General features: G+C 43.9%; 1 protein-coding gene across 2 annotated transcripts in view; it reads right to left on the reverse strand.

Moving 5' to 3' along the window:
* The window catches only part of LOC119209142 (rho GTPase-activating protein 42), a 47431-nt gene extending 19903 nt beyond the window's left edge, over window positions 1-27528 (reverse strand). For both annotated transcript variants that reach the window (XM_037458233.2, XM_037458214.2), the window contains exons 1-4: window positions 27236-27528; window positions 14269-14364; window positions 11537-11598; window positions 209-280 (exon numbers count right to left, since the gene is read on the reverse strand). In XM_037458233.2, the coding sequence (XP_037314130.1) occupies window positions 209-280; window positions 11537-11598; window positions 14269-14364; window positions 27236-27389 (384 nt within the window). In that variant the 5' untranslated portion in view covers window positions 27390-27528. The remainder of the gene's footprint in view (window positions 1-208; window positions 281-11536; window positions 11599-14268; window positions 14365-27235) is intronic.
* Between the last annotated feature and the right edge of the window lie 316 nt (window positions 27529-27844).

Here is a 27844-nt window from a genome sequence, read left to right on the forward strand (position 1 = left end):
TCAGTTCAGATCAGAAATGCATCCGTATATGTGTATATTCATTTCACATTCACAAACGTTGTCTTTGTCCATATATCGGCCTAATAAGTCTGACATGTTTGACTTTCAATTTATGATGTAAGTACTGTGAGGGGAATTTGTCAGAGTAACGTGAATGATCCTCCGCAATTCAGCAGCTAATTGCGCGTGCCGTGTTGCCGCCTCTTACCTTGGCAGCGCCAATTTGCTCCTTGCGGAATTTTTCCAGGGGAGTAATTAACACATCATCAGCATTCTGAATCTGAAATGAGAAATAAGGGAAAAAAATAACAGATGGATGCCATACTGAGAGATGTGATCAGAATAACTGTAACTTCCTGAACAATGAGAAACGACTTGAGAACCCGGAACGCATCAAAATCGTTCTCTCTTTATCTACTAGTTTTATTCCAATGGTCTCGCTTCACCAATGCGCCACAAAGCGTATGACACACAAGAGGCTACAGCCCCGAGAATGATTCTACCCAAGTCGAACAGCGAAGCATTGAGTCCAAACACGAGTGCGGGATTGAGCAGTCACATTCATTAATACCTCCTAAGCCTGTGACAATGAGCAATGTGCCGCTGTGAGGTGCCCAGAATGAGTGCAGCAGAGATGAGCGATAAGAGTGCTCAACAATGGCTCTGTGCGGCAGAGGAAAATGGAGCCGCTTTATGTGAGCAGCGAGACACCGGTGTCCCTGAATTATGACATGGCGCGGGCAGATGAGGGAGCTCTGCAATGCATTTAAATGTTTGAGGTATCCCCTCACATGTGGGTGACCTCTCCCGCGTCTCGACTGAAGTAAAAAAGAAAAGGTCTCCCTCTTGAGCCTGCGCATTCCCCTTCCACACGGAAAAACGATTGCAGGAGAAATATTGCGCCAATCACGGCCTGCGCCCAATCCTTTGCGAGCGAGCCTTTTTCGGAGAAAGGTGCCATTAAGGTGCTTCTGAATTCCTCCCGAAGATGGGCTTTTAGGCGCTGAGATCAAATGACATCGGGGGGGGGGCTGCTCTCCGGGCGGCCCGGTCGCTAAGGAAACGGCTGTTGGGTTGATTTAAGGCGTTATTCTGTGGGCTGAGTGTATGTGATGAACTAAAAAAGGGGCCACAAAATACGTCTTCAAGACCAGAAGTGACTTAAACGTGCCGGCTCAGACGCTCTGCCCCTTTCCCACACACACGCACACACGCACACACACACACACACCGTCAGTGGATGGAGATTTTGTTTGGAAGAATTAATCATGGCATGTTTTCATTGTCCCCAAAATAACCCTCTCAGCTCCATCGGCCAACCAGAGTACGCAGCTTCGGGAGGAAGGTCTGTTGTGAGTGTGAACTCGCGGCGTGGTTGTGATTTTGCCACTGAAACAATCTGGGATCACTTGAGGCCAGTTAAGACGACAAAAACTAAATTGTGAATCCCCAAAACCATGTCTTTGAGCACGGTTATAAATGAACACAAAAAACATCAGGCTGATGGGTCCAGTAGCATGATTAGCTGTGGTCAGACATGCATATTCACACACACACACACACACACACACGCACAGAGCCCATCTCATTACAATTGAGACGACTATTAATGGTTAGTTACAGCCCTACAGTAGAATTTTAATTAGAACTATATAAGAAAGTGTGTCTTGGATGACATTAAGGATGACTCTACTACACACTATACAATTTGAACTTAAGGTGAAAAGGTCACATGCAAAATGGAGCACAAAAAGAGAGCACATGCAAGGAAGGAACTTCTAAAAGGCGATGGAGAAAAACGTATTTGGAATTATTTGGGGCCGAGTTTAAATGAAACATTCATCCTCAACCTTTATTGCTTTCTTGTTTTTATTTTGAATGCAAAATTGCAACATTTAAAACGTCACCACTCGCTAGATGGAGTTTGGAAGCATTTAAACAGCGAAAGGAAGACAATGATGCTCCATTAGCAGCGTGGAGGGCATTTGACGGTCATCACACCGAGCTTGCATAATCCCCCAGTCATATCCAAGTCATCACCTTATCTACTGTCAACAGCAAGAATTATACCACTCTGCCAGTGTGCTAATAGAATTTCCTCCGTTTGATCTCCCATGCTTTCGGTATAAATGTAGATTTCCAATACCACGCTGCACTTTTTATTCATTTTCTGTTCAATGGATGGGCGTTGTAGATATACTGCCCCCAAAAGCCTGTGGGGGGGGTTATGATCTAATATTTAGAGTTGAATGAAAGCAAGTGAGTTAAATTATTCCATAAAGTTAAAGGTAATCTGCCCAAAATCTGCACCCGCCCCATTAGGATGTTTTAGGTCCTCGATTAGGCTTAAATTTACACTTTAACTTCAAATTTTTCATTATTAATGGGATGAATTAGGGCATTAGTTCACACCATGTCCAAACCGATGCACAAAGTAGACAATAGACATTGCAATCAGATCACGACCGCAGATCACTTCACTACCAATAAGTCGAGTCAGATACATATGGTGAAAGGGACTTACTCAAGACTCAATGGATCATTTCAAACTGGCACTGTGCCAGAGCCTCTCTAAACAGGATTTAATCTATATGAGTGAGCCCAGTGTGATGCTTGAAAGGAGGAAATAGTGCTAAGCAATTTCAATCCAAGATATGGCGAGGAATGTCAATGTGCTAGATTTCCCCTGCTCCTGCTTCTACCCGCCTGCGTATCAAGTGTCGCTCTGAGATTCATTTGCGCCCGATCAGGATGACACTGAGGAGAGATCAAATTGAATCGTGAGGAGCGTGCCAACTGAAATGTCCCTTTTTAAATCTTTTTTTAAAAAGAATTTGTTGATCTACTCTAAACAATTTGGAAACACAACTTGTCTTCCGTGAGAAATGCACTGATGTGTATCGGACCTTTTGTTTTTTTCCCACAGCTTTTCCAACACATTCCGTCCATTTGCCTGGCAGAGGAGCCGACAGGTGATCCCATCCTCACTGAGGAAGGCTCACAGCGCTTTGAGAGGACACTTATTTTTAGGCCAGAATGGTGCTGTGTGTCCTGGAAACATGAATGTTGTGTTTCAGATCCCCACTGCAGGTAGGATGCATTTGTGCAATTCCGTTCTCATGTGCCTGTAGGTTCTAATCATGGCAGCATTCGACTGTGACCGGCTCTGCCTCACTGGTTGCAGTATGTAAGTCTATAACTGGGTAGTAAATATCTTTTATAGGCTTTTTGCCCGTTAGGTTTTGACAATGTCCTCACAATGAAAAGCCGGCTTAATGCACCTAAAGCCCTGCTGCCGCACTGCAAACCAACGCAATCTCTCCAGATATGAACACACACATTTCAGCCCGGCTATTCTCCCCTGGTCGAAGAGGTGTCATGAAAGCTTACTCGGACACGCTGCTGCATTCAAATGAAAAGGGGCTTGCTTTTTGCTTGGTAATCTCACTTTCGCACATAAAAACCCAAACAAATGTAAATTCGGGCAAAGTAGAGAGATCTAGAACAAGGACAGCCTGTGCTTCCCATTTAAAATCGGACAATTATGACAACTGAGTATCAGCCTACTCTGTTTGACATAGAGCAGCGCTGTTACGATTTAATATATGGCATTATTAAACATTATCATTATGAAACAAGCACATCCTCAATTCATTGTCGTTGGAGGAGGCTGAGATTTGGCCCGTCAAAGTTCAGAAAAATCAAACTCCACGCAATGTGCAGCTGCCAATCTGCCAATAGGCTCCCATTAAATCACGCATTGACACTTTAAAAAAAGCTCAGTTGGGTGATGCTATGCAGCTAGAGTGAGTGATTCTGTCAGCATCCGCACATATTAACTTTCCCGACATGAGGCCAATCCAATCAAAGTGGCCAAAACGTGTCTGCGCTTTCCACTGCAATGGGAGTGAGTGATTTATGGCGATTTTATTCCCCAGGTTTCCTCTGGTCTGAACGTCGTTGCTTTTCCTTGTATTTTAGTTGGACTTTCATCACTGGGGTGGCATTTTTGGGGGGCATCCCCAGCAAACCCCACCATTGCAGCTCAAACACTGCTCCCATATATAAATGCAGGGGAGGAGCCCGCTGTTTATTGGATTCAGCCAAAGAATGGAAGAATAAATATTGTCATATTGTATATTGTAAATTGTAAATACAGTAAGGTCATGTAATTCTGTCCACCTGTTTCTGATCAAGGAAGTAGTATACTGAGAGACAATGAAGACGTCTCCAGGTGATAGATACTTATTTAATGAAGAGTGGACCCCCGTTTCCCCCGCTAGGCCCTCACCTCGGTTCAGCCGAGGCGTGTGACCGATCGGGTAAAGACCCCGACCATGACGCACGGCTGATTTGAATGTACAATAACGTCAATTTATTAGGTGTTAACATGCAGCAGTGGTGTAGCCGAGGAATGCTAATGAGCCCCAGGTCTGGAATAACACGGCCGTGTTTGCTCGAGTGCCGGACACCTGCACCTCTTCAGGGACTCGCGTTGATTACAGCTAATGGCGGCCGGCAGCGTCACGCGGAGGCATCGGCGTCGCTCGCACCAGCAGTCTCAATGACAGCAGCAGGCGACCAAAAGGAATTAGCCTAACTCATTAGAGGAGGTGTGAGCAGAGGCCCCGAAACCTAATTAATGCGTCATATGCATTATAACCGTTATAGCCCTCATTATCTCAAAGTCCCATTTTAAATGCCGAATGTCTGACCTTTGGTCAAAAGAGGGAGGGCTCCGGCTGCGTGTCTCGGTCACGTATGTGTGTGTGGGGGCCGGGGGGGGGGGGGGGGGGGTTGACGGACAGTTGAAGATAGTGGACCCATTTACTTGTGACAACTGTGTGTCAAAACTGTCAGGTGTGTGACTGGGCCTAGATTATGGTTGCAGAAAAGTACAGTTGCCCCCAGGCTGCAGTCCCAGTGCTCCAGAACTAAACATTTATAGCTACAACCCAACTGTTGTCATAAAAAATTTAATTGGATCCTTAAAAAAAAAAATTGAAGCTAGCAGGCAAGAAGTGTGTAAAGCAGGCAGGGGGAGTTTACCGATGACTGAGTGAGGGATTTGCTCTCTGAAGTAACACAGACATTTAAGCTCTGTGTTTCATGTGTTAATTCACAAGGATAAAAAAAAGAGGCTCGCTCGGCTTTGTTGGATCCGGTCCCTCCTGAGCAGAGATGAGCGGCGGGCGATACATCACGCCAGCAAACAGCTCTTCTTTTCCGAGAAACATCTGTCTCATGACTGACTGTTTTCTTTTTTTCACAGCAGAGGAGAAACCGCTCTCCACCGGTGGGAAATCTGTGACCTCGCTCGACTGAAGTGACACGGAACGAACGAGGAGACACGGAAAAGGAGTCAGGGAGGTTCCTCGGGTCCCGGCTTAGTTGGTCCTCCTGGTCTGACGATGACCACGCCGGGTCCGGCTCCTTTGGACGACTTGTTGTTCTTCAACAGAGTCTCTGTTTCAAGTAGACGTGATTTAGGTCGAGGTGCGGAGCGTTTTTTCTCTGTTTCTCTACCCTTCACTCAGCTCCTGAATGAAATGTATTACTGACTTTCTGTTTAAAATGTCATCCAGCAAGCCGTCTCCCTGTAATAGTTTTAAATACAGTACTGTGTATGTATGTGTCGAAGATAAATGATGACGAGAGTATGATCTTTTGACTCCATGCCTGCGGCTATTAATGATGTACCCGGTGAGATCGTGGAGGTATATTCACGCCGCGCAGTGGGTTGCACTCAAGGTTTGATTCAGACAGCTCCAAATACTTCTCGGACTCTGATTAAACAAGCCACCAAGGATGCTGCTCAGAACAATGGCCGCCTTTCTTTCTCACTGTTGTTTGAGGGTCAACGGGACATTCCTCGCAGCCGAACGGCCCGGCGCACGAGATACCCACGGAGCGGCGGCGTCACTGTACTGTTCCAACCCGGAGAAAACGGCAACACCAGTCGGGTTCAGCTCTGTGGCGGAGAGACGGAACGCCGCATAATTGAGCGCGTTTAAAAGGCCGTCGAAGAAAATGTAGATTCTCTCAACATGGGAAATAAATAAGACGTCGCGCAGAAAACTAGCACTTAAGGGACTCTTGTTTATCTCATAGAGGAGGAGGAAATGGGGAATCAAATTAAAAAGATGCATCTCCCACGTATTACAGAGAGGGAAATGAAGGCGCTGCAGCGTGTTAAATATTGTTTTAAGATGCGAGCGGTAGCTCAATAAAACAGAGCGTTTGTCATGCTTTTTTATTGAATTTCACTATGAAAAAGTGAAATGACCTGAGTGCATTGAACACAAGCTTTTTTTTCACGGTCTGCTACACAGGATTCAACCGTCTCATAAGGGGTCACTTTCAGGGAATCATTTGGGATCTTGCAATGAGGACGAGCTGTGGTTGTCTTTGTGTGAAAACACTGTGCTCGACACGGCCTGGCGGAAACTATGGTAACGCGCTCTCGTTGAAATACAGATCGCATTACAGCAGGGGCCATAACACAAGGCCACACACCAGCTGTCATCACTCAAAGAGACAAAATCTGACATTATGCATGGACCGTTTTAAAAATGTACTCATGTTTTAAACGTTTATTCAAGTAAAAAAAAAGATTTAAAGATTAAAAGCATTTTATTACATGAATAATGTATTCATTAAAATGAAGACAATTTACTGTAAAAATAAAAAAATAAAAAGCCATGCCAGTTTTCGATGTCACCTTTCCATAAAATTAAACAACAACAGGAAACCCGTATCTGTTTTCCAGAGCAGCCATGAAAGGCTTCCTCCCAGGGGGATTTTAGCGTCCAAAAGCCACAACATCAGGCCACTGCCCTTCCACTCGCAAATGCCATCCAAGCCCAGCCGTGCTGAACCTTCTCAAGCCATGCAGAACTTGAACCACTTTCACTCTTTTTCTCTGCTGGCGAAAGGCTTATCGGCAAGGGAATTACAGCAGGAATCTTTTTGTGTCTCGAACGATAGAATTTGGGATGTCTTTCAGTGGAATAACACATCGGTGTAGCTGGTGAGCCAATCACAAAATGTCCCCGAAAGAAAACGACAGATTTCAGGCCTGGCCACCCGCCGAAGCAACAGACAATAAGGCACTTCATGCCCGGAGCGGCATGCTAAGAGCCGGACCCTATATAGCCCCCCCCCCTCACCTACAGTATGCTAGTATGCTAAATTCCACTGAGGACCGTGTGAGGCCCCGTGTGAGGCCCACAGGTCCCCTCGGCACCTGCTTTGAAGTGTCTGCGTATCAGGGGCTCTTATCAGTGCAGGTCCCATCGTCAGTGCAGGTGTGAAGTGGAGGGAGCGAGACGGAGCCGGGGATCTGAGGCTTATTTCTAGACCGGCTGCTGAAAAGTTTAGACCCATTCAGCGTGACAAGTAACTTTTTTTTCCTTTACCAAAGTTTGGATACAGTCGCCTTATCGGCCGTCATCTCTGAAAAGTTACAAACCTCACAAACACAAGCACCATCTGGGAGCCATTGAAGCTAAAGTGTAGCAGAGTCTCATCGAGTATAATTCACCATATTTCCTGTCGAGCGGATGGTGTCGTTCCCTCGTTGAGACAGCTTCCATGCATTTGGCCAACATGTGTGTCGGTTTGAGATGCGCTAATTAATTTTGGGCAGGCCGAGTGCCTTCGAATGACGCAAATGAAACCTTCTGGTCCTTATTGCACTTTCCACCACCATGACAGCCCGTACGCGTTTCAGGAACGTCCTCCGCGTGCTCACCTGCGAGCAGCATTTGAGCCAATGACAGCCGGCCGGATTAGGCCATAATCACCCCCCTTGGGTTCTGCTTTTGTGTCTCTGCCGAGCTCGATACGCCGCGCTGAGACGCCATCAAACATTTCCCCTGTAGAACAATCCCCTGTCAAACTAAACGTCTCCACAAACACCCCATTGTAGTTCTCTGCTTCACAGCATTTTAATCAAGTGTAATGAAAAAAACGTATCGTTCTTTTGTTCCTGCCCGGGTCCAAACAATTAGTTTGTTGCCACTGACATATCTTTAGTAGTAAGACGATGAATTATGGAGCAGCTGTGGAACTACTTATCAGTTGTATATTTGGTAGCATAAACAGGACTATTACCGTGGGTTTTATACTTTAAAAGAGGTTTGTGTTTTGTGGAGCAGTGATTTAACGACCGGGGAGCAGAATATAATACTCTCACAATGGCTTCATGGCTACTTTGTGACAACTACCGCATTCCCTTTGCATTCCTTCTACAAACGTTTATGATTAACAGAGAAATCGGAAATGATTGACTTTTTATGTCAGCATTTAAAAGCTGCACACTCCTTTGCCGCTGGTCACACCGCCCATTTATCTCGACCTAAATCACGTATGCTTCTCACCTTCATTTTTAGGCAACAGCGATTCTGTTGAAAAACAAAAAGTTGTGAAAGAGAAAAAAAACTGTAGGGGTAGCTGACAGATCTCAAGGATATTGGGAAACTGTAAAGATTGCAGTCAGGAAAGTTGCTGAGTCTGCTGAGTCTTTGCGAAGTAATCAAACAGCTAGTAAAACGCAATAGGAACATGTACGCAATAAATAATACATTAAAGAGGGATTACACCCATTTTTCATACAGGTTGTTCCTAAATGTTAAGACGGTTCATCAAGTAAACAAAATGTACCAAAATGTTCTAAAACTCATGATGTCGTTGGGTATAAAGTGTGGAACATGTTCTGGATAACACAGAGAGAACCCAGTGGTACATTTCCAACACAATGCAGGGATCTCAGTTGGGGAAAACTAACATTCAGTTGCCCAGTCTACACAAATATTGGTTACACTTTCTCCTGCCATGACAATAACATACTATAATTCTTCATTTGCTACCCAATGTTCAACATGAGAATTCAAGCCGGAAGCACATAAAGACTTTCCAATATAGTACTGCATAATTTGATATTCAATACATATCCAAGAAAGCTGTTTCAGTATTTCCCATTGATCTAAATGTCTCATACGTGGGTAGAGGGGCAAATTTCCTGAAGAATAACCGCAGGCCCTGGAATCAGACTTAATAAAAGGGACTACATCATAATAAAAAAGGATAGCACCATTTTTTGCTTCTTCAGATAATTCAGCAGTGGACCGCATTCATTATCTGCGAAATGATAAAGGTCTGTCTAAAGCTGGTGTAACATTCATCTTCATCACAAACAGCCTGACAGAGCTGGTTATCCGGAGAGAGCTTTCTGGAGTCCAATGCACACGTTATTATGCTGAATCTATATTTATTTTGACCTAGACTAAAAAAAGACCACGTTAAAAATGTACGATGGTGCACACTTTGGACAGACTTTAACATTTAGTTTAATGAGAAATGACTGACTGGTACCCTACATATACGCTTTATTTAAATCACAGTCCTGCCAACCTGCCTAATAACCACTGGGCCCGTTTCCGTGAAAGTGAGCTGGAAATGAGCACAGTATCTACAGCATCTTATTGAGCAACGTCAGCTACAGTTTTAGAGTAGAGAGTCATTAGCAACCTAAAGGTCATATGCGGGAGGAGTAAAGAAAAAAAAAGGGGGTTGTTTGACTTACAAATGTGCCCCAGCTTGGTATAATCTTCTTCAAAAAAAACTATATCAAAGTGCTTTCACGTCTTGTGGATTTATGAAAATACAACGACTACGTTTGACTTTAGATTCATGTCCAACGCTTGTGTCCCAGGAGATTGAAAACATGTGCAAGCTCGACTTGGTGCAAAGTGCACAGATAAGAGCGGCGTTTGTTGCGTATTCCTGTGATCCGATGAGAAAGCTATAAATAGATTTGTATCTGAAATCTATCCCCGCTGAATGAAGCACTGCATCCTACAGCCCCTGCGACTCGTCATTATTGCCATTACTTTGCAATTCTCCTTGGCTGGCGGCATCATTTCATTTCCCCGTCCGTCTTTTTCTTGTCATCTTGATTCGTTTTGGTTTCACTGCCACTGCCTTTTTCACAAAATAAACCCGCAGTTAGCTTTGGTCTTTTCTCTGTATCCCTGCGCATTACAAACACCGTAAAACACATCAACCTTTAAAAGCAGTTTCCCTTCCTTGTGCCTTCTACATTCCTGTTTCCCCAAAATATGCACTGCAGCAGTGCATGAAAAAAAGAGACGTTTTAGAAACCAAGTAACCACGTTGTGCACAAATCTGCGCTGATCTTCCCCGACAGCCGTCAGATGACCACCGATGCAGCGGTGAGACAGACTCACCACCATATGCCCGAGCCTGGTTTGAGGCGCGGCGTCAGAGCCAACCAGCCCTGTGTCACACACAGTTTGTTGGCAAGTGCCGTTTTTTTTTTTGTTTTTGTCTCCTTGCTTGAGAAAATATATTCAAGCTCTGCATAATTACTAAATTGAAAAGTATTGCTAGTTCAGACCAACAAGGGCGTCACGCTCCGTGCTCCATTATTTAATCACGATGCGCTTTGAGAAAAAAAAATGGTCCCTTTATGCTTGTCAAACTGATTAGGATGACATATTCCATAAAGCTACCTTGCCTGTGCGGGGGTGACCCACATCTTCACAGGGCAACTCTCTCCATCATAAACATGTAGTTGCACTCTGAGGTACATGTTCACATTTAGCCACATGATTAAGAGTCTCTAGATTAACATTTATCTTAACAATTGGACGAGGATGTTTCTGAGCAGCACCAGCTGCACCTCTGCAAGGCACAGTCGAGCAGAGGTGCACAACACTTTGTCATAAAAATCCTCCCCACCTCAGGTGTTGATCCAAACAAAGTCTTTCCTGTACCTACCCCCTCCCGAACTGGAAAAAAAAGGGGGGCTGTTGAGAGTCTACTCCTCTAGGCAGAGCGAAGTGGTAATGAAAATGTCTTGGCTTGGTATAAAACCTAGCACTGAGACCTGCCGCTGATCTTATTTGCATACCAGACTTGGTAAATCAGATGCACCGCTGAGGTTTGGGGACTAAGGTAATTCCCGCCTGTACTGGTATGCAGCACCCTTTGAAACGTTGACCTTGGCAAAACAAATGCAAATGCATTAACAAGAGCAACACGGGGGGAAGAAGCAAAGGACGTCGCAGTATAACAACTTGGACCAAGTACACAAAAGGGAAATAAATGCATCGCTGTGTTTGACTAGACCAAAGAAGAAGAAGGTGCTCCATGTTCTGTGTCCGTATTCTGTACCTGTTTTTCTCTCGCGGTTCCTGCTACTTTGAATTGGAAACGCTTTTCAGGGTAATTCCAACCTCATTGTCTCTCCCCCGCGGAATAAGGTGACAGACTGGTGTGCAGATAAATGATCAGGATACAGGCGCCCTTTCTATATTGGTTCACGGTGGGAAATGGGAGATAGGAAACCTGCAGACAGGCTTTTTTTTCACCAGGTGTCTGTACTTCATACCGGTGTGGCAGCGCACACCATTTTCTAGAGCATTAAAGCCAGAAAAGCATGTACTCTTCCTCTCTTTGCTTCACAGACTTACAAAAGCATGTATAATATCAAAAGAATGTGAGTTCTTACCAAGCGTCTTCTTTCCTCTTCAACCGTGGTCAGAAGCTGGGAGAACTCTTTGAATGACTGGGCTGAAATACAAAGACACATCATTGCTACAACACCATATTCAAAGGTGAAATAGTGCCTGTTCGGCCAATGAAGACTTCAACGTGTATAACGCATCGCACACAGCGCCACACTGTGTTGTAATGTTCCTACGGTGCAAGATCAAACACAGCGGCTCAGTCGTTAAAACATCAGATGCTGTAGCGTGGTGCTTAAATGTTTATTTGCGCTGCGGCGTCGGAGCTTTCGTTGCAGCACATAATAAAACCGAGCAGCTGTCCAATTTAAAACCGGGACTTGCAGAAATAAAAAAAAGAGCAATATTTCAATTGAATGGAACCCACTGAAATGGGTCTCTCTGTTTTCACCATCCCCGCCAGGCTTTACAACACGATGTCACCTACACACAGCAGTGCCTCATCCGCTCCGAGGATGTGCGCCTCGCACCTTCATTGAATGGAGGGTCAGGTGCGGCGCGGCCTCAGCCCCGCTTAGCGGCGGGCCGAGCTGCCGCCTCGTTTCCCCAGCGCCGGAGCGTCGATATCGGGGAGCCATGCATCATCGGAGACATTTGGGTCCATTTGCAAGCTAAAGTTTTTTTTTTTTCTTTTTTTTTTTTTCAAAAGACCAGGGGGTAATGATTTTGTGCCAGTGCTCCTGCAGGCGGGCCTATTAAGGCCACTGGCTCCTCTATCAACAGCACAAACCTCGACGGGGGCAAAGGGCACAGCTGGAGCCGCTGATGGGACAAGATTAGACTTAGAAGAAAGTAAATGGGAGTCAAAGTGAGGTTACGCCTTGCATATCATTCACTGGTAAGTGGGGAGAAGGAAATAGACCTGATGAATCGCTGAAGGAAATAAAATTCTCTATCTCAAGCGAGCGGACGAATAGGAAGGCTCATAAAAGAACTAAAGTGAGACATTTACGGTCCATGTACGGCATATTATAAGATTTTTCTTGTAATCAGTTCCATGGATTTAAAAGCCTTTCTGCTTGATATTTAACTTTTTTAGATCTATAACTCATCCGACTGCTGGAGACTAAAGGACTGACCTTCCGAGAGAAAGGCATGTCACTTTTTCTAAAAAACAAAAAAAAATCTAAATTTCAATAGCCGCATCAATCCTTTGGTTCCATTGATTCCCTAATAACTGGCTAGGAATGTGAATGTCACTGCAGGAAGTCGAAGAGCGAAATCAATAAAAGGTCAGGTGAACACGTCTGGCAGGACCTCGGCGCTGGGTGGGGAAGTTGGGAGGATCAAAGTGATCTGTAGCGATACTGCATCGAGATCACGGGTGGCATTCACTCCGGGTCCGGCTATGTCAGTCAGAAAGCTCGCTGTCACTGATGACTACATTGATTCTTTCATTCTCCCCCTCGAACCATAATCATGCCCTTTTCTCACCGACATGGTGGCTGAACACGCAAGTGTAGCTGCGAGTATGAGCAAAACACTTCCCCATTTCTTTCCCTGCTGTTGCTTTTTCTATGCATATTAGCACCAAGGTGTTGGGCTGTGGATGATAGCTATTTGAAATCCTGTGGAATTTTACAAGCTTTTCCGCTGTTAATTCACACTCTAAATTCTTTATCCAAGTCCTCCCAAGTGAATTTGCGTTGGCCCGCATTACGCAGGCGATAGATGCCTGTGGCTCCGTCGTTTGAGGCCAAATCACTAGCTCCGGATTGTGCCAGGGGTTTGCACTGTAAATACTGGGCCGGGCCATCTACATAACAGGTGGGCAGCTACTGTTGCCACTGTTCAATTTGAGATGGACACCACTTCTTGGTGGGGGCCAGGAGCGGCGCGAGCATTGTCTGAATTTAAAGTGCACTTTAGGCTAATGAAGCATGGATTCGGGGTGTGTAGTTTTACAATGAGCACAATCGGTCTGCCGCAACCTCTGCTCATCATGAAGCCTCCTCAGCCTTAGTAGGAAAGGAGGAAAACTGGACTTTTCATCACACATTGAGATGAACATTACAGCCTCATGTGGAGGGGGTCAATATCCAGTCTAACCCTCACAGATGGACGGTAATTCAGCATTCTCCAAAGCCGCAGAGCAAAGGACTCGAGCTGTGGATAATGAGCAATGGAAAAAGAATAAGAAGAGGGAGAAGAGGGCAGACTGGGAGTCCTGCCCATTAGAGCCGGAGCGGCCTTCTCCACAGCTGCTTTCATACTGCTGTTGGAGGCTAGGAGGCTCGCACCTCCATTAATCTCTGACACTGATCACATTTAGGCCCTCTGATCTTTTACAGGCTTGAATAGATACAAAGGAAGCATCAAAGCAAATCAATAGAATAAATTATGCATGCATCACAGACTTTAAGATCTATACACAATAGCCAAATCCCATTTCAACGATGCAGCAGAAAGCTGCTTGTCTGAAAACGGCTCCCAATGGCTGATAAAGCTCCCCCTTTTTTCTATTTAATAAGTCCACTAATATGCAATTGCTAAAATATAACAGTGGCTTTTATGTGGGCACTTGGTCCTCGGCCAGAGAACATTATCTACATTATCTCCCTGGCGACGAGTCAGCGCTGCATCCGAAGGCGTCCAAGATGCTCACGAGAGAGATCGAAGGGAAATGAAAGAGACGATTCTGATTGAGGGGAAGAGTATGGGCAGGGGGGGGGGGGGGGGACACGGAAGATAAACACTGTGGCCAAACTGAGCTTACCAATGTTCACCTCGTCATCCGTCTCTGCATCACCGATGCACTCAAACTGGAACTCCTGCAGCGACTGGGAGAACTTCTGGACGGCGGCAGACAGATCTGGAGAGTCAAGAGGGGTTTGACGGTGAATCAGTGCACAAAGGAATCGCTGAAGACCGCGTCGGCGCGATTCGGAAGCACGATGTGCCGACGGTCCGGTTCTATGCCCACTGACGTGCGTACAAGAGCCCTTCTGAGAGCCGCTGCCATACCCTTAAGTTTACTTTATCGCATGTACACTGATCACGATGCCGTCATCTGACCCAGAAAATTCATCCCAGGGGAGCTGCCTAACCTTTGTGTCAAAAATGATACAGTACACGTGGAGGGTTAAAAACACCGGGGTCTCTCTGCTTGATCCACATTTGGAATGTATTGCCCTGCGGGAACTTATGATTATGTTGTCCTCATTTTTTGACCGCCGACTGTTTTCTAACGGCGCTAACTTCAGCAAAAGTGCCGACTGAGCTAGCAGTTCTACTTCTGAGTTAGAGCGACGCCATCAGCGGTAACCGTCGTTTGAGCAAAGCACGGAGACAGCGGCCACATTGTCTGCTGGGTACACGTCACAGTTTTACATTTAGCTATTTGCTGCTCTATTATTTCCCTGGTTACTGAATCTTGCATCTATGAAAGTGACACAAAAATGTGTGAAAATGTAGACAAAGCCTTAGTTTCCAATGATCCGGATCTAAAAAAACACGGGATGAGAAAACACAATTAAGCTGCAGGTTGAACCAGCAAGTAGCTGAATCACATGAATCCCTGCTGATTTCATTTCATTCGGATTTATTATTATTTATTATATAGCTACTATTTTCGACTTGTTTCACACATTCAGTGTGTGGGTCTGCTGTGGGAGCACTGGAAGTATATCCTTGCTGAGGTGAAAGTCACCAATGTGTTCAAGTACTGTAAAGAGTGGGATGGAGCTTCAGCACTCAATGAAGGCTTTTAACATTTCCTAATTCAGCGGAATTTATAATTCAATGTGAAATGGGGGGTTCTGAAATACTGTGACATTTTCCTTTTGAGCCCACGCAGTTGGAAATGTACACACCTTTCTCACATCCAGTGCCTCAATAATTGCTTCTCTACTTTTCTTCTCTGACAGTTGTGTCTTCACTTTAAAAGAAGAAGACCTGTGAACTTAAAAGGCTCCTGCCTGGAAAGAAAGAAAACGCATGCATACTGCCGTGTCGATATACAGTTATGAAATATTTCATATCTTAGCTTTGTAGGAGCCTTGATCTTCTAAAGCAGGACTCTATATATGCTCTCATTTACATCAGATTATTCTCCTGATCATCCGTGATGATGATGATGATGATGGCTGGAAGTTAAAAACATAAAATGACTCTTCTTACTGGCCGGAATGGATTTGGCGTTGAAAGCCGTACGGCTCCTCCTGGGACAACAATAGTTTATCTAACAGGCCGAGTACAAACCCAGCCTTACTAGCCCACAAAAATCAATGCTCTCATCTCCACAGGAACATCAATTGTTTGGAAAGCCTGATAAAAAAGAATCATGTAAGAATTGTCAGCAGGTATCTTTTTACTAGAATGGTTGCATGGTTGCATTGTGTTTTGGTGTATTTTAGTTATCGCTTGGAACACAATAACCAGACTTTTACTCAATGAGACAACGGATCTAAAGGCTCTCAAAGACACGAGCGCATGTGACCACATGCGAGTGTTGCTGAGTCGGCACTCGGTGGAAAACGTTCCACCGAGTGCCGGTGACGTGCTCCTATCAGGCCTGCTTTGACTCAAAGGCTGCTGATTTAAAATCGATAGCTTTCTGCAGTCGTCTGGACGCGCTCGCGGGGCCATCAATAATGGATGATCTCTCAGCTGTGACGTACAGGCGGGCCTGCAGCCCATAAAAAACACAGCAATTGTTACAGTCCACTCAGTGCTTTGGATTAAACCATGATAGAATTGACATGATCCCCTGATCTTTATTTGTGATATTATTTAAGTAACAGTTGCCAATATCAAGTCTGGCTATGTTTGCGTAGCACAACAATACCTCAAACGGCCGATAACCAGACATTTGAACGTAGTGAAATGATAGCTTTTTATTTATTCCTCAACCGGATTTCATTTTTAATGTAATTTCATTTAGTCTTTCGGTGTACTATTAAGGACTACCTTGTCTTGTCACATAACCAAATTAGAGACTTGGACTTAGGACAACATCAAAATATATCATACATATTCATTTTATTGTTTAATTTTTTTAATAATGTATTAAGTTTACCCCTATTTTCACACATTTGGCACATAATGAATATAACGAGAGTTCATCTTTGAAGAAACACACATTTCAGAGGTTTGCAATCTGTGTCACTGATTAAGGCCCGTTTGCCATTTAAGGCACCGTTGAAGGATGTGCTCCCTCAATGCCCCCCCCCCCCCCCCCCTCCTCTCCACAAGCCCCCAGCTCAGCAATTCTGGCTCCATCCCTCTGCGGGGTTTGGGGGTATTGCTTTATGAGAGGACAGGAACTTTCAGAGTGGGGCTTTGTGGGGATGATTGCTTCACCACGCGCACCCACCCCTCCATTCATAAAACTGCATTTCTCTCTGTTTAATAACTTAAATAATAAAATCAGGCTTTGGTGTCAGCTCCCAATCACTTAAAAAATAAAACAGGGGGGGAAATAAGAGTGAGGGTAAAAGGGAAAAAAGCGAGATGAAATGGCGCAGCAGTGATATGAATAGGATTTGTTTTTTTAAACATATCAGTACTGAGAGCAAGCAGTTAAATGCCATTGAAAATAACATTATGTGGATTATCATCAGTAACATCTCAAATACAAGCTCTCTGTCCATTCTTCACGACAGCATCATGTGCACGCAGGCTGCTCGCTTTAAATGATGTTTTTCAAAAGGAAGAGAGAAAAAAACAGCCCTTTTTGGGCCTGTCGAATAAATACATGGGCAGTTTATTCACTTGGATAAATTTCAAAAACGCTTGGCTGTAAATGGCCGTGCCTCAACAGTCTAAATAAGTACTGCGTATGATTTCAGATGTAGCATACATGAGCAGGCTCTGGAAGTAGTTGGCCTCCAGCTCTCCCGGGACACCGCGCTGCAGCGATACCTCAGTGTGAACATACGTTGGAGGAAGTACGTATCGTATTTCAATTGCATCAACCCAAGAAAGACCCAGCAAAACAATTTTGTGTTTGCTTTCTGTCCGCATGCATCATTTACGAAGCCTGGGAGTCCCCACGAAAGATTTTTGGCCCTCTGCTCATTAGTGGGTACTGCGGGAAATATCGCTCGAGCAGTTTAAAAGAGTACGACTCAGTGATCATATCCGAGCAGCGGAGATCAATGGGAACGGAATCGGTATAAAGGAAGATAAATGAACAGCTTATTTATTTATTTACCTTAGGCTAGCAGGAAAGGAATGATCTGTGGAAAGAATTCAGGCCAAGAGCTTTCTGCTGCCAGGCTCTTTGACCAACTAAAGGCTAACAATTGGTATTTTGAATCCAAATATTTAAGTCTACTGATGAATTACGTTTATAATCATAAACATTTCAACTGAGCAATAAGTTCCCACCCACACCCCAAGAGTCTGGTTTGTGTGTTTATGGTGCTCTTTGCAGGCCTGTCATGCCATAAGTGGCCATATTACAAGTAATAGAGTCAATAACTCCTCCCAGGTGATGGACAGCAGCGAGCTGGAAATGCTTCCATTGGCGAGGAGAGGGAGAAATAAAAGCAATACTAGACAGACAATAGAGAAGATTGGAAGTAGAGACTTAGCAGATATTTCATCTCAGTACTCTACATCTCTTGTGACAGAGGCAGTGAATTTGGTGCACTCCACTTTGAGCACGTCGAGGTGAAAAACAGCCGCTCTGTGCAGGGGAGCAATGAAAGGAGAGAAGAGGCTCTTTGATAACGTCTGAATCTGAACACGGTATTTACCACATGAAATGGAACACAGGATGAAAAGGAAGAGAGCTATTGAAGCGTGAGTACTAGAGGTAAAAAAGAAAGAAAGAAAATAGACCTGTTTTAGACATTTTGAGTCATTAATACACTATTTATACTGCTGCCTTAAAATAGTGCCGTCTAATCTCATGACGTTCCGCAAACGTTTCAACCCACCCTGCATGCAAATTTGAACAAAACCCACATTTGACCCACACTAATGGTGGTTCACACGGCAGAGGCGCAGAACCGCAGTTAAGATGCAGCGTCTTCCTGCAGAGGGTTTGAATCGCGGTGCAGCGAGTTCTGAGGGGTACGACTGTCATTCACAGCACAGCCCCCCCCCAGTGAACCCTTTATCTCGTCTCCCGGGCAACAGCATAGACTACTACCAAATTCCATCTGCTGACACCACACAGACAGCACTGCAGGGAGTCCGCGAGTATCGGGCAAACAGCTGTAGCACGATTGGCTTCAATTAGGATTATTAGGTTGTGAATTAAGGAGGCACATCAATTCTGTGAGCGCAATTCAGATATTCACAGTTTGACGTCCACAAACAACGCATGTGTTTTCTGGAAAATGTATTTGTATGACTGTTACACGGGTCCATATTAGACCACACCACACATATTTTTCATTATTATTCATTATTCAAGATTCAATGTCCTATCTTGGTTGATTGAACTTATTGTAGGTTGCTTTGGATGAAAGCATCAGCTAAATGATAGATGTAAATGTCACCAATGGATACATAACCATTTCTGGTATCTATATACTATATTATAACATATACATAAACACACACTATATATATTCATATATGCTAATAATAATAATAATACAAATATACCAGAGAAGCGCATTATTCATAAACACTGCTTAATAAATGTATTAAGAGTTTAAAAGAATCACAGACCAACCAAAAGCAGACGTGAAGGAGAACAAACAATATGGATGAGACAAATGCGGAAACTGTAATTGAGATTTCACTTGATTGGAGAGTGAACTGTCATCCATCCGTCATCTGGCTTGAAGCCATTCATCTGGCTGAGAAGCGGAGCTACATCTCTGATGAGGACTTTTAGTTGTTCTTTTATGCGAGTCCCTATTGAGCATGTTTCATGTTTTCTGGAGACAAAGGATATATATTTTGGATGATAGTCCTGTGTAATTTAAATGTTAAAGGCTAAAAAAAAGGATTTTTGTACAATTAAAAAAGTTTAATGGAATTTTTGCAGTTTCCGTAGAGCTCACCCAATCTGAGACATCAAAATGCCCATGAAACGTGTGACTGGAATCCCCAACCTCCAAAGTTTTTTTGTAAAATCAGAGACAAACATTGTTTGTAAAATGTCCTGTCGGCTTGCCCATGTTCAGGCCTGCTGGGACGTCAGCGGGCCGCCGCCCAGCAGTTCTAGGTTTTTTACCAACACACCCATCACAGCCTTAATTACTGAGCAGCACACTGTTGTTCTTCCTCACCTGCTAAAATGATTAGGGGGGGGGGGGTAACGACGGCCGCTAACACAGAGCATTAGCACAGACGCGCTGCTGAAACCACACGGCAAGAGCGACGCACGCACACCTCTCCTGCACTGCCTCGGAGGGCACTCGAGCTACACGCGCATTTGTATGCACTACTTGTGTACAGCCGTGGTAGTGCGAAGCCCTCGGCTCACTCTAACCAGCTTACTGAGGCACCAGGAGGTCTCTGTGATGCAACAGGAGGACTTTGATTCCATTTGGAGGGATTGTTACAGGCCACCTGCTCCTGCTTAAGTTTAACGTCCGCCTGTCAGTTGCCCAGCAGGTGGGACGGAAAGTAGATGTGTGGGGTGGGGGGGGGGGGGGGGGGGCACGTGGCACTCCAGCAGCATACTGAGTGTTTTCCGACCTGAAACAAAAACCTGTGAAAGGGTTGCACACAGGAGCAGGCGGCTGTGCTATCGGTAGCAGTCACTCCACCTGAGGAGTGTTTCTTGGGGTACAGAAAGCTCTCGGCTGAATTAAACATAAAGGGAAGAGATTAGAGAACACGGCCTCTGTGCTAAATGATGTTCTTCTATATAAGTAGCATTCGGTGAATGCTAATAAAATTGTTTGCCACTAGTGGCGGCTGGTCCATGGAGGGCAATGGGACGTGGCCCCACCATGAGCGACGAAAAAAAAAAGTATATCGTAATTTTTGTTGTTTATTATATTAAAAATACGTTTAGACAATTAGTCAATATTTGTGTTTTCTAAACGTAAATTATATACCCAGTAATATTTGTAAATTAAAATAATATATGGGGAACACTGCGCAGTGTCCTTCCATGACGACCCGAACTCGGTACGAGGCAAGAACTTTGCCAGAGAAAGTAGAGGTAAAACAGCGTGACCTCACAATCAGACAACGAACCGGCGTGAAAGGGAAGCCGCACATACGACGCTTCTGTAGAGACGGGAGGTGTAGCTAGCTAGTTAGCTACGTGCTAACGCCGCATCCACACGCACCGCAGCGACAACGCAGTCGCGTCGCCGTGTTAAAGTTAACATCGCCCAGGATGTGGATGAAAACAGGGACATTTGATCCAAAATAATGAATTTGTAAAGTTAATTAATTATGTAAATAGTGTATAGGGCTTTTGAGATGGTCTTTCCTCAACACACTGATTGGGTTGTTCACCAACAAACTAAGTTCATAGCTTCATCTCAATATACAGTATATACACACACACATTACATTGCATGTCATTTAGCTGACGCTTTTATCTAAAGCGACTTACACATGCATACCTTTAATATTTTATATAAATATATTTATATTGTAATATATTTATCCTTTAGTATAATATATATTATATTTATGATATTTGTGTTGGATATTTATAATAGTTACAATATGGTAGTTATATCATATTCTAAATATTGTTTTATGAATTTACTGAATTGTTTGAATTAGATGTCCTTATGATGTTAAACTGTTGGAATAAATGTTAAATATTTAACTGCAAAGTAATAATGCATACCTTTTTTGCATTGAATCATACTGGGATGTTTACTTAAACTGGCCCTATCATAAAAAAAATCCACCAGGCGCCACTGGTTTCCACATTGCTGATTTTACAAAGCAAGCGAGGACATCCGACATGTTATGGAACTTAACTCCTTTTACGAGGCATGACACTGAGGCCAACCACGTCTCTGGTATTTCCATAAAATAAGAAGCAGTGTTTGTGTGCTCGCTATCGCCTCCTTAAATCAATTAATGTAAAGCAGTTCCAACAATGCACAGGTCACTGATGATCACCCTGAGATGGGGTTCAAAGGTACCACCTATCTTCTGCGTTGATATATACAATCGTGCAAAACTAATGAAGAAATGGAATAAGCTGACAGCGGGTCTTTGATAGGACGCTGATGCGGCGGCACCGTGGCCTATTCTAGATCCAAAGATAAAAAGACCAGAGTAATTAGCCCTGCGATTCAGCTAGGATGAAAAAAGGCAGACCAGGCCAGCCTCCGCCGTTCATCACAGATGTTCTTTCAGATGTTCCTGCAACACATCTGACACCAAAGGGGAACTCGCCTTCGAAAAGAAAAGAAAAGGCACTTAGGAAAGAAATGTATCCAGTCTCAGACTTTTTACACAAAGAAGATTTTATAACAGTTATATTTTGAGTGAAGCCTTTAGCACAATTAGCATAAAAACACCATTCAAAAGTAAGGCAATTCTAAATAAAGAGACGTGCAAAAAAGAACTCAAACTCCTCCCTCATGACCTCAACTCGTCTTGGCAAAACATGACAAGCGACGCTGGAGACGTTTTAACGTGTCATGCCAATTCTGGGTTTAGCATGTGCTTAGGCTAAGTCGACATGCTAGTTCGATCCGCACAATGTCTGCCCGTGAAGCCCTTGTGTGCATGACCCACTGTTTATTATTCTTTTAAAAACAGGTGGCCTTCACAAATCCCGCAGTCTTGAATGTATTCAAAATAAAAATGAGTGGATGAAAAGTATTTTAGGTTGAATATAGTTTTGACTCAGATCTATTCATTCTTTACTTATATTTGTTTTCTTCATATTTGCGTATTATGTTTTTCGGTTGCAGATTTTATATCTTCGAGTTTCAAATCTTTTTTTCACTTTCGGATTGTTTGTTTCACATCCTTTCGCAGTGAGGAGAAGCAACAAACGCGTCGGCAGGGACTGGCGGGGCGCGGGCGTCGTGACAATCACTTTGACTGACAGAGGTACAGCACAGTGCTTCAGAACGGACCTGGAATTTGGAGTCTTAGTCATTTCCCCCCCCCGCGCAGTCTGGCGGGGGGGCGGCTTCAAGGGACACAACTTTTTGTCAAAACCTGTCCACGAAAAACACGCGGGAGGCCCTCGCAGTGCTCCCCTCACCGCCTTGTCCCGCCTTTATTGCAAAACGAGTCACACCCTGGGACTCCTGTACATTTCGCTCACGCTTTGCTTTTCTTACGTACGCACACACAGGCACACACACACACACACACACACACACAGAGGCCCAATAATGTCCGGCCAAATGCTATCTGCTGGATGGGGGGATGGTTACACAGGCATGTTTACAGGACATTTCCTGTGGCTGAGCCCTGGGAGCATCATCTGTCCTCAGACAAACAAACAGTCGAGACTTCCCGCAGCCGAGAGCGATTGTGAAATCACTTTTAAGGAGAAGAAGATGATGAAGAAGAAGAAGAAGAAAAAAACAGGCACTTGAGCCTTAAACAGTGACTCTTTTTCGTGAGATCAAGTTGCACGAATACCTCGGTGTTAGCTCGGCACAGTCGGGGCGAGTCAAGAAGCCGTTTGCAGACTTGCTACATGCTGCATTCTTTTTTTCACTCTGTATAATGACATCAGTGCGTGTCAGCCGTTCATTACTGCATGCGTCCCGGGGAGGGAGCATCACGGAGGACGGAGAACAGGCGTGGGCCCGGGCTGATGGCAGAGGCTCAGCCAGCTGTCTTCTAGTTTAGACTGCATGGGCTAATCTGACGGCATTCTCTAAGGCTTATAACATTTATAACGCTTACTCCGATTCAGGACTCTTTTAAAGATCAGCATGGAAAAGGTGGTTTGCGGGCTATTAGTAACTATGAAGAGAAAAAAATGAAAAATGTCCAGTTAAATTAGCAAAATCTTTCGGAAGATTCAAAGCTACACCAATGAGTGTTATTTTCGGAAATGTGTCCAAATGATGTGTAAAGGACTAGGCCGGTCTCTGAGGACTCCATCACTGCAATGGGACATCTATCAGTTACCCTAAAATGTGATCCATATTGTGTGTGTTCTACAGATAATACACCACACAGTAATACTGGCACGGCCTCTTGGAGAAGCTTTTTCAATACTCTCATATTTTAACCGGGACCTTTGAAAATAGGGATGGAGCCACTGCGACATCACCCGGAGCCCTGTGAAAGGATGATGTGAAGCTGCAGCCGCTCTCAGGAGGACACCAGCTCAGACACAAGCCAACAACAGGCTCAGCGGGAAATGAATGAAAGTCATCTACCGATGCCCAGCTGCATAGTCTGAAGTTTTATTAGCTTTCTTTTTTTAAACATTCCAATGAGTTTCAGATTTACACTAAATGACAGGTGGCATGAAAAGGAGACGGCAAATTGTGCTGTGTGTGTTTGATGTAAAGCGATAAACATGATGGTGAGTCTGGTACCCGGCCATAATGGAAGAGGGACATAATTCGTACAATGCCAAGTCAATCATTTTGTTTATATAGAAAATCTTGAGTTCAAATAGTCCTTTTTACGTCATTACATGGTAATGTTTGGAACATAATGGACATTTTAACCAGCTGCTGCTTCACATCGGACCGTATAAAAATGAGATGCAAGTCAGCTGAGTGTGTGTGCGTGTGCGCATGCTTGAGGGTTTTACGTGACACACGTAGCAGCACAGGCAGCTATACCTCTCACTCACACACACACACACACACATTTTCAATGAGTGAAAAATTAGTGAAAAATATGTAAAATAAATAAGCCATCCAAAATGTATCATGACTTTGTGTGATTTCTCCCACCCGACTAACAGAGGGATAATTAGAATTTTGGGTGTGTTTAATTACTGAAGTCATGCAGGGGGATTAATGGAAGCTAGGTTGTTATTTACACCAGGTGTGAACCATCGGTGCCACAGATAGTGAGGCAAACCTATTTACTGGGTCTGCAGATAGATGGTACCTGCAACACAAATGATCCATGCAAGCTAATTAACACGTTTATATGGAATGGGACTTGGGAATGTTTAGCCCGCTATCCTCATTGTGAGCTTTAATACATTATGATGGTTCTATACTTACAACTTCAACCAGGTTTACGCGGACGGGAGGCAAAAAATGTAACAGACATTGTTGAGTTGTGTAAATTCAGACAAAGAAAAGGCCATGCCGAGATTATTGCCGGTAATTAATTTGGTGTTATGATTTATCCAACAAAGAAGTAATGTATATTAGACACACTCCCACTGTAGCTATTAGAAGCTGCCTCTTTTTACAAGTAACCTATTAACATGAAAGTCAACCTTGGCTCTAGTAAAGACAGATGAATAATGGGTTACTATTCAGTTTAATAACATGAGATGATTGATATTATAAAGGGTCTATTAAAGGGCTTTGGTAATGTCTCCAGGGCCGGTGTGCTGTAAACCTGTGTGGCGTCCCAGGTTAAAGACCTTCAATCATTTACTTCCGTCGGCTCGACTGAAACTGCAAATGGTGACAAAGCAAACATTCCTTTCTAAAGAACACAGTTTTTGGGGTCATCTACCGCTAAGGTTGACAGATTCTACAGCATCTCCAGTTGAAAGTACATTCTTCTATTTTAACTTTTAATTTCTCAAGAGACCTGGCGCCTGTGACATGAAGAACAGGACCCAGTAGGGTCTGAACTATAATGGTTTTTTTCTGCATCAATAACCCAATCAGAAGCAATCAAAGCCTCGGTTCACTTGCTACCGTCTCATATGCAGAGCACAACCTGGAGCATTAAGGTCGTATTTGTCATTGGTCCTCAGACATCCTGCTACTGAGTATCGTTCATGAATAAACCATTCAGCCACCTGTGGTGCACTGCCCACTGATAGAGCAGCTTTCTGAAGAAAAAATAAATGAAAGAAGGGCGAAAAAGGTGAGGCTTACAGTCGCCCTCAGACCTACTAGATTCTTCCAGCGGTAAGGCATGATGACCCAAATCCAAAGTGTTCTTCGCTGTTTCTGTTGACATCAAATGCACCCACAGAGACATGGAACAGCTACAGTGTGAACAAATACTAAATACAACAAGCTGTCGCTGTCGTGGTTCTTCCTGCTTATTTTTGGCTCGATTATTAAATAAGAAACACCTTTTTTAACATAACGATGAAATCTCTAAACAATGAGTTATTCATCGATTCAAGCAAATTTCTTGTGTTTAAGGAAGTGTACCAATATATAAACTGTGTACAATGGGCACAGTGACCCATCACACATGGCCGATGAGCTGATTCCCACCTGTGGAACCTTCCTTCGTGAGTCATCATGAGCATAAATCACCCTCTCAATTATGAAATGTGTCAAACATACATGTAGGAGCTATACATAGCTACAACAAGGAGGTACAATTTCAATCACTTAACAGCTGCAGTATATTAAACGTAAGAATGTGCACATTCCTTTTATGTTTACTAAAGTTCGGAGTGTGGACTTTTCCCAGGAAACTTAACTATTAAAAAGAAAAGTAACTATTAGCGGACGTGCAGTTGTGACGTTACATTAAAAACGGTTTTGAAAAAATGCATTTGCATTTAAATGAAGGTTAGGACGATTCCAAAAATGTGTGAAAGGGATTGAGAGAAACTGTAAATGCTACTGTGGGAAAGTAAAGGAACTTTTTGGAGAGTGATTTTACAGAGATTTTACAATCCATCCCTTCATCGTGCTTTAGAATAAAAAACGGGATATGGTCCACATCTTTTTCAAAACAGGGATTACATCAATTAGTCCAGGAGAAAGCATCTATCATCAAATGCAAAAAGGCCTGTCTCGCTTTGCAAATATCTGTTCTTATGCATTTATGCTTTCTGAATAATGCTACAAATCAAAAACAAATGCTAATCAAATGTGAATATTTGAAGTTTTACAAAAAAGAAACGTTAGATAGGGAAGCTATAACTGCTGTCAACATGTCCACTGGGGGTGGTGTTTGGGGGTCGATAAAGCACACACATGTCGATGTGTAGGAATGGTGATGAAGAGTGAAAGCATGAAGGGGAGGATGATTTATCTGAGTAAAAGGTCGACCGGGCCGTAGGGTGTTGAACAGGGAAAGAAGGAATAGAATTATTATAGCACTGGGTGACGGGTCAGCGAGTGCACGACAACACCACCTATTATTTCTAATCTTTCTCTATTTCACAGAAACACTTTTGACAGGGGGAGCGGATGGGGGGGGGATACCACACTTTCGGCCCCCCACCGGAAGTCCACTTGTGTCTGCATAGCGGGATCCCAGATGGAGGTTGGAACCTGAGAGGACAGTGACCCGAGACTAAAGTGCACAGAGCCTCCTCATCAACAGTCAGACAGCACAGCTGGTTATAATCTTTAGATATATAACTTAGCATAAGCGTATTCTACCTCTGCACTAAAGTTATGAGATTAAAGCGAGGTTAAAAAAAAATAATAAAAAATAAAAAATACACATCAGTGTCTGTTTCTATGCGCGCGTGCAGAGCCAGACACGAAGCCAAACACAGCACGGGAATCATCTCGAGTAATGACCGAATTGTGTGTGTGTGTTAGTTTGTTTGTTTGTTTGTACGCACTAACAACCAGCAGTGAAAATGCTTCTCCCGACGGGGGGGCCGCACACTGTTCACAGTAGGACGGAACCACTCAGACACGCCACAGGTTAAGAGTTATTTGTGGACCCGGAGCGGATTTGAAAGGACTACTTACTCTTGAGCGCAGTGATCAGCATGTTCCCATCCTTGATCAGGTCTTTGATGAATTTATTGGTCCGCTCCAGCTCGATTTCGTGGCATTTGAGACGCTCTCTGAAGTCCGGGCTGTCCAGGAAAGAGTCACTGAACTCCAGGGTGGGGAGTCCCATTGCTGCTGCCTCAGAGACCAACTTTCCTTTTGCGCTTTACTCGGAGTTCTTCTTTGTTTTACTTTGCATCACGCAGCGCGGCTGTGATGCGGCCGTCTCACTCTCCTAAAAAGTTTTGCTGCTGCGCTTCATCTCTCACTTCCGCTTTGAGTTTCTCTTTTTTCGGCTACCTGTCGTAAAAAAAAATATATAGCGGTCTTCTGACTCCTGCTGGTTAGTTCAGGATAGTTTGAAACTGTTTCTGTGAACCGGCGGTCGGCTCTCTCAAATATTCAACATTGGTAGTTCAAAAGGATAATGCTGTTCAAAAACATTATTTCACAGTCATGGAAGCAGAAATATAAAACCATTTGTGCCTCCTTTTAGTTACACATCGATATGTGGCGATGAAAAGATTTCAAACAGAGCAGTCAACAGTGTCACATTTGGAGACTGTCCCCGAAACCCTACTGAAC

This window comes from Pungitius pungitius, chromosome 3 (assembly GCF_949316345.1).
Source record: "Pungitius pungitius chromosome 3, fPunPun2.1, whole genome shotgun sequence".
Lineage (NCBI taxonomy): Eukaryota > Metazoa > Chordata > Actinopteri > Perciformes > Gasterosteidae > Pungitius > Pungitius pungitius.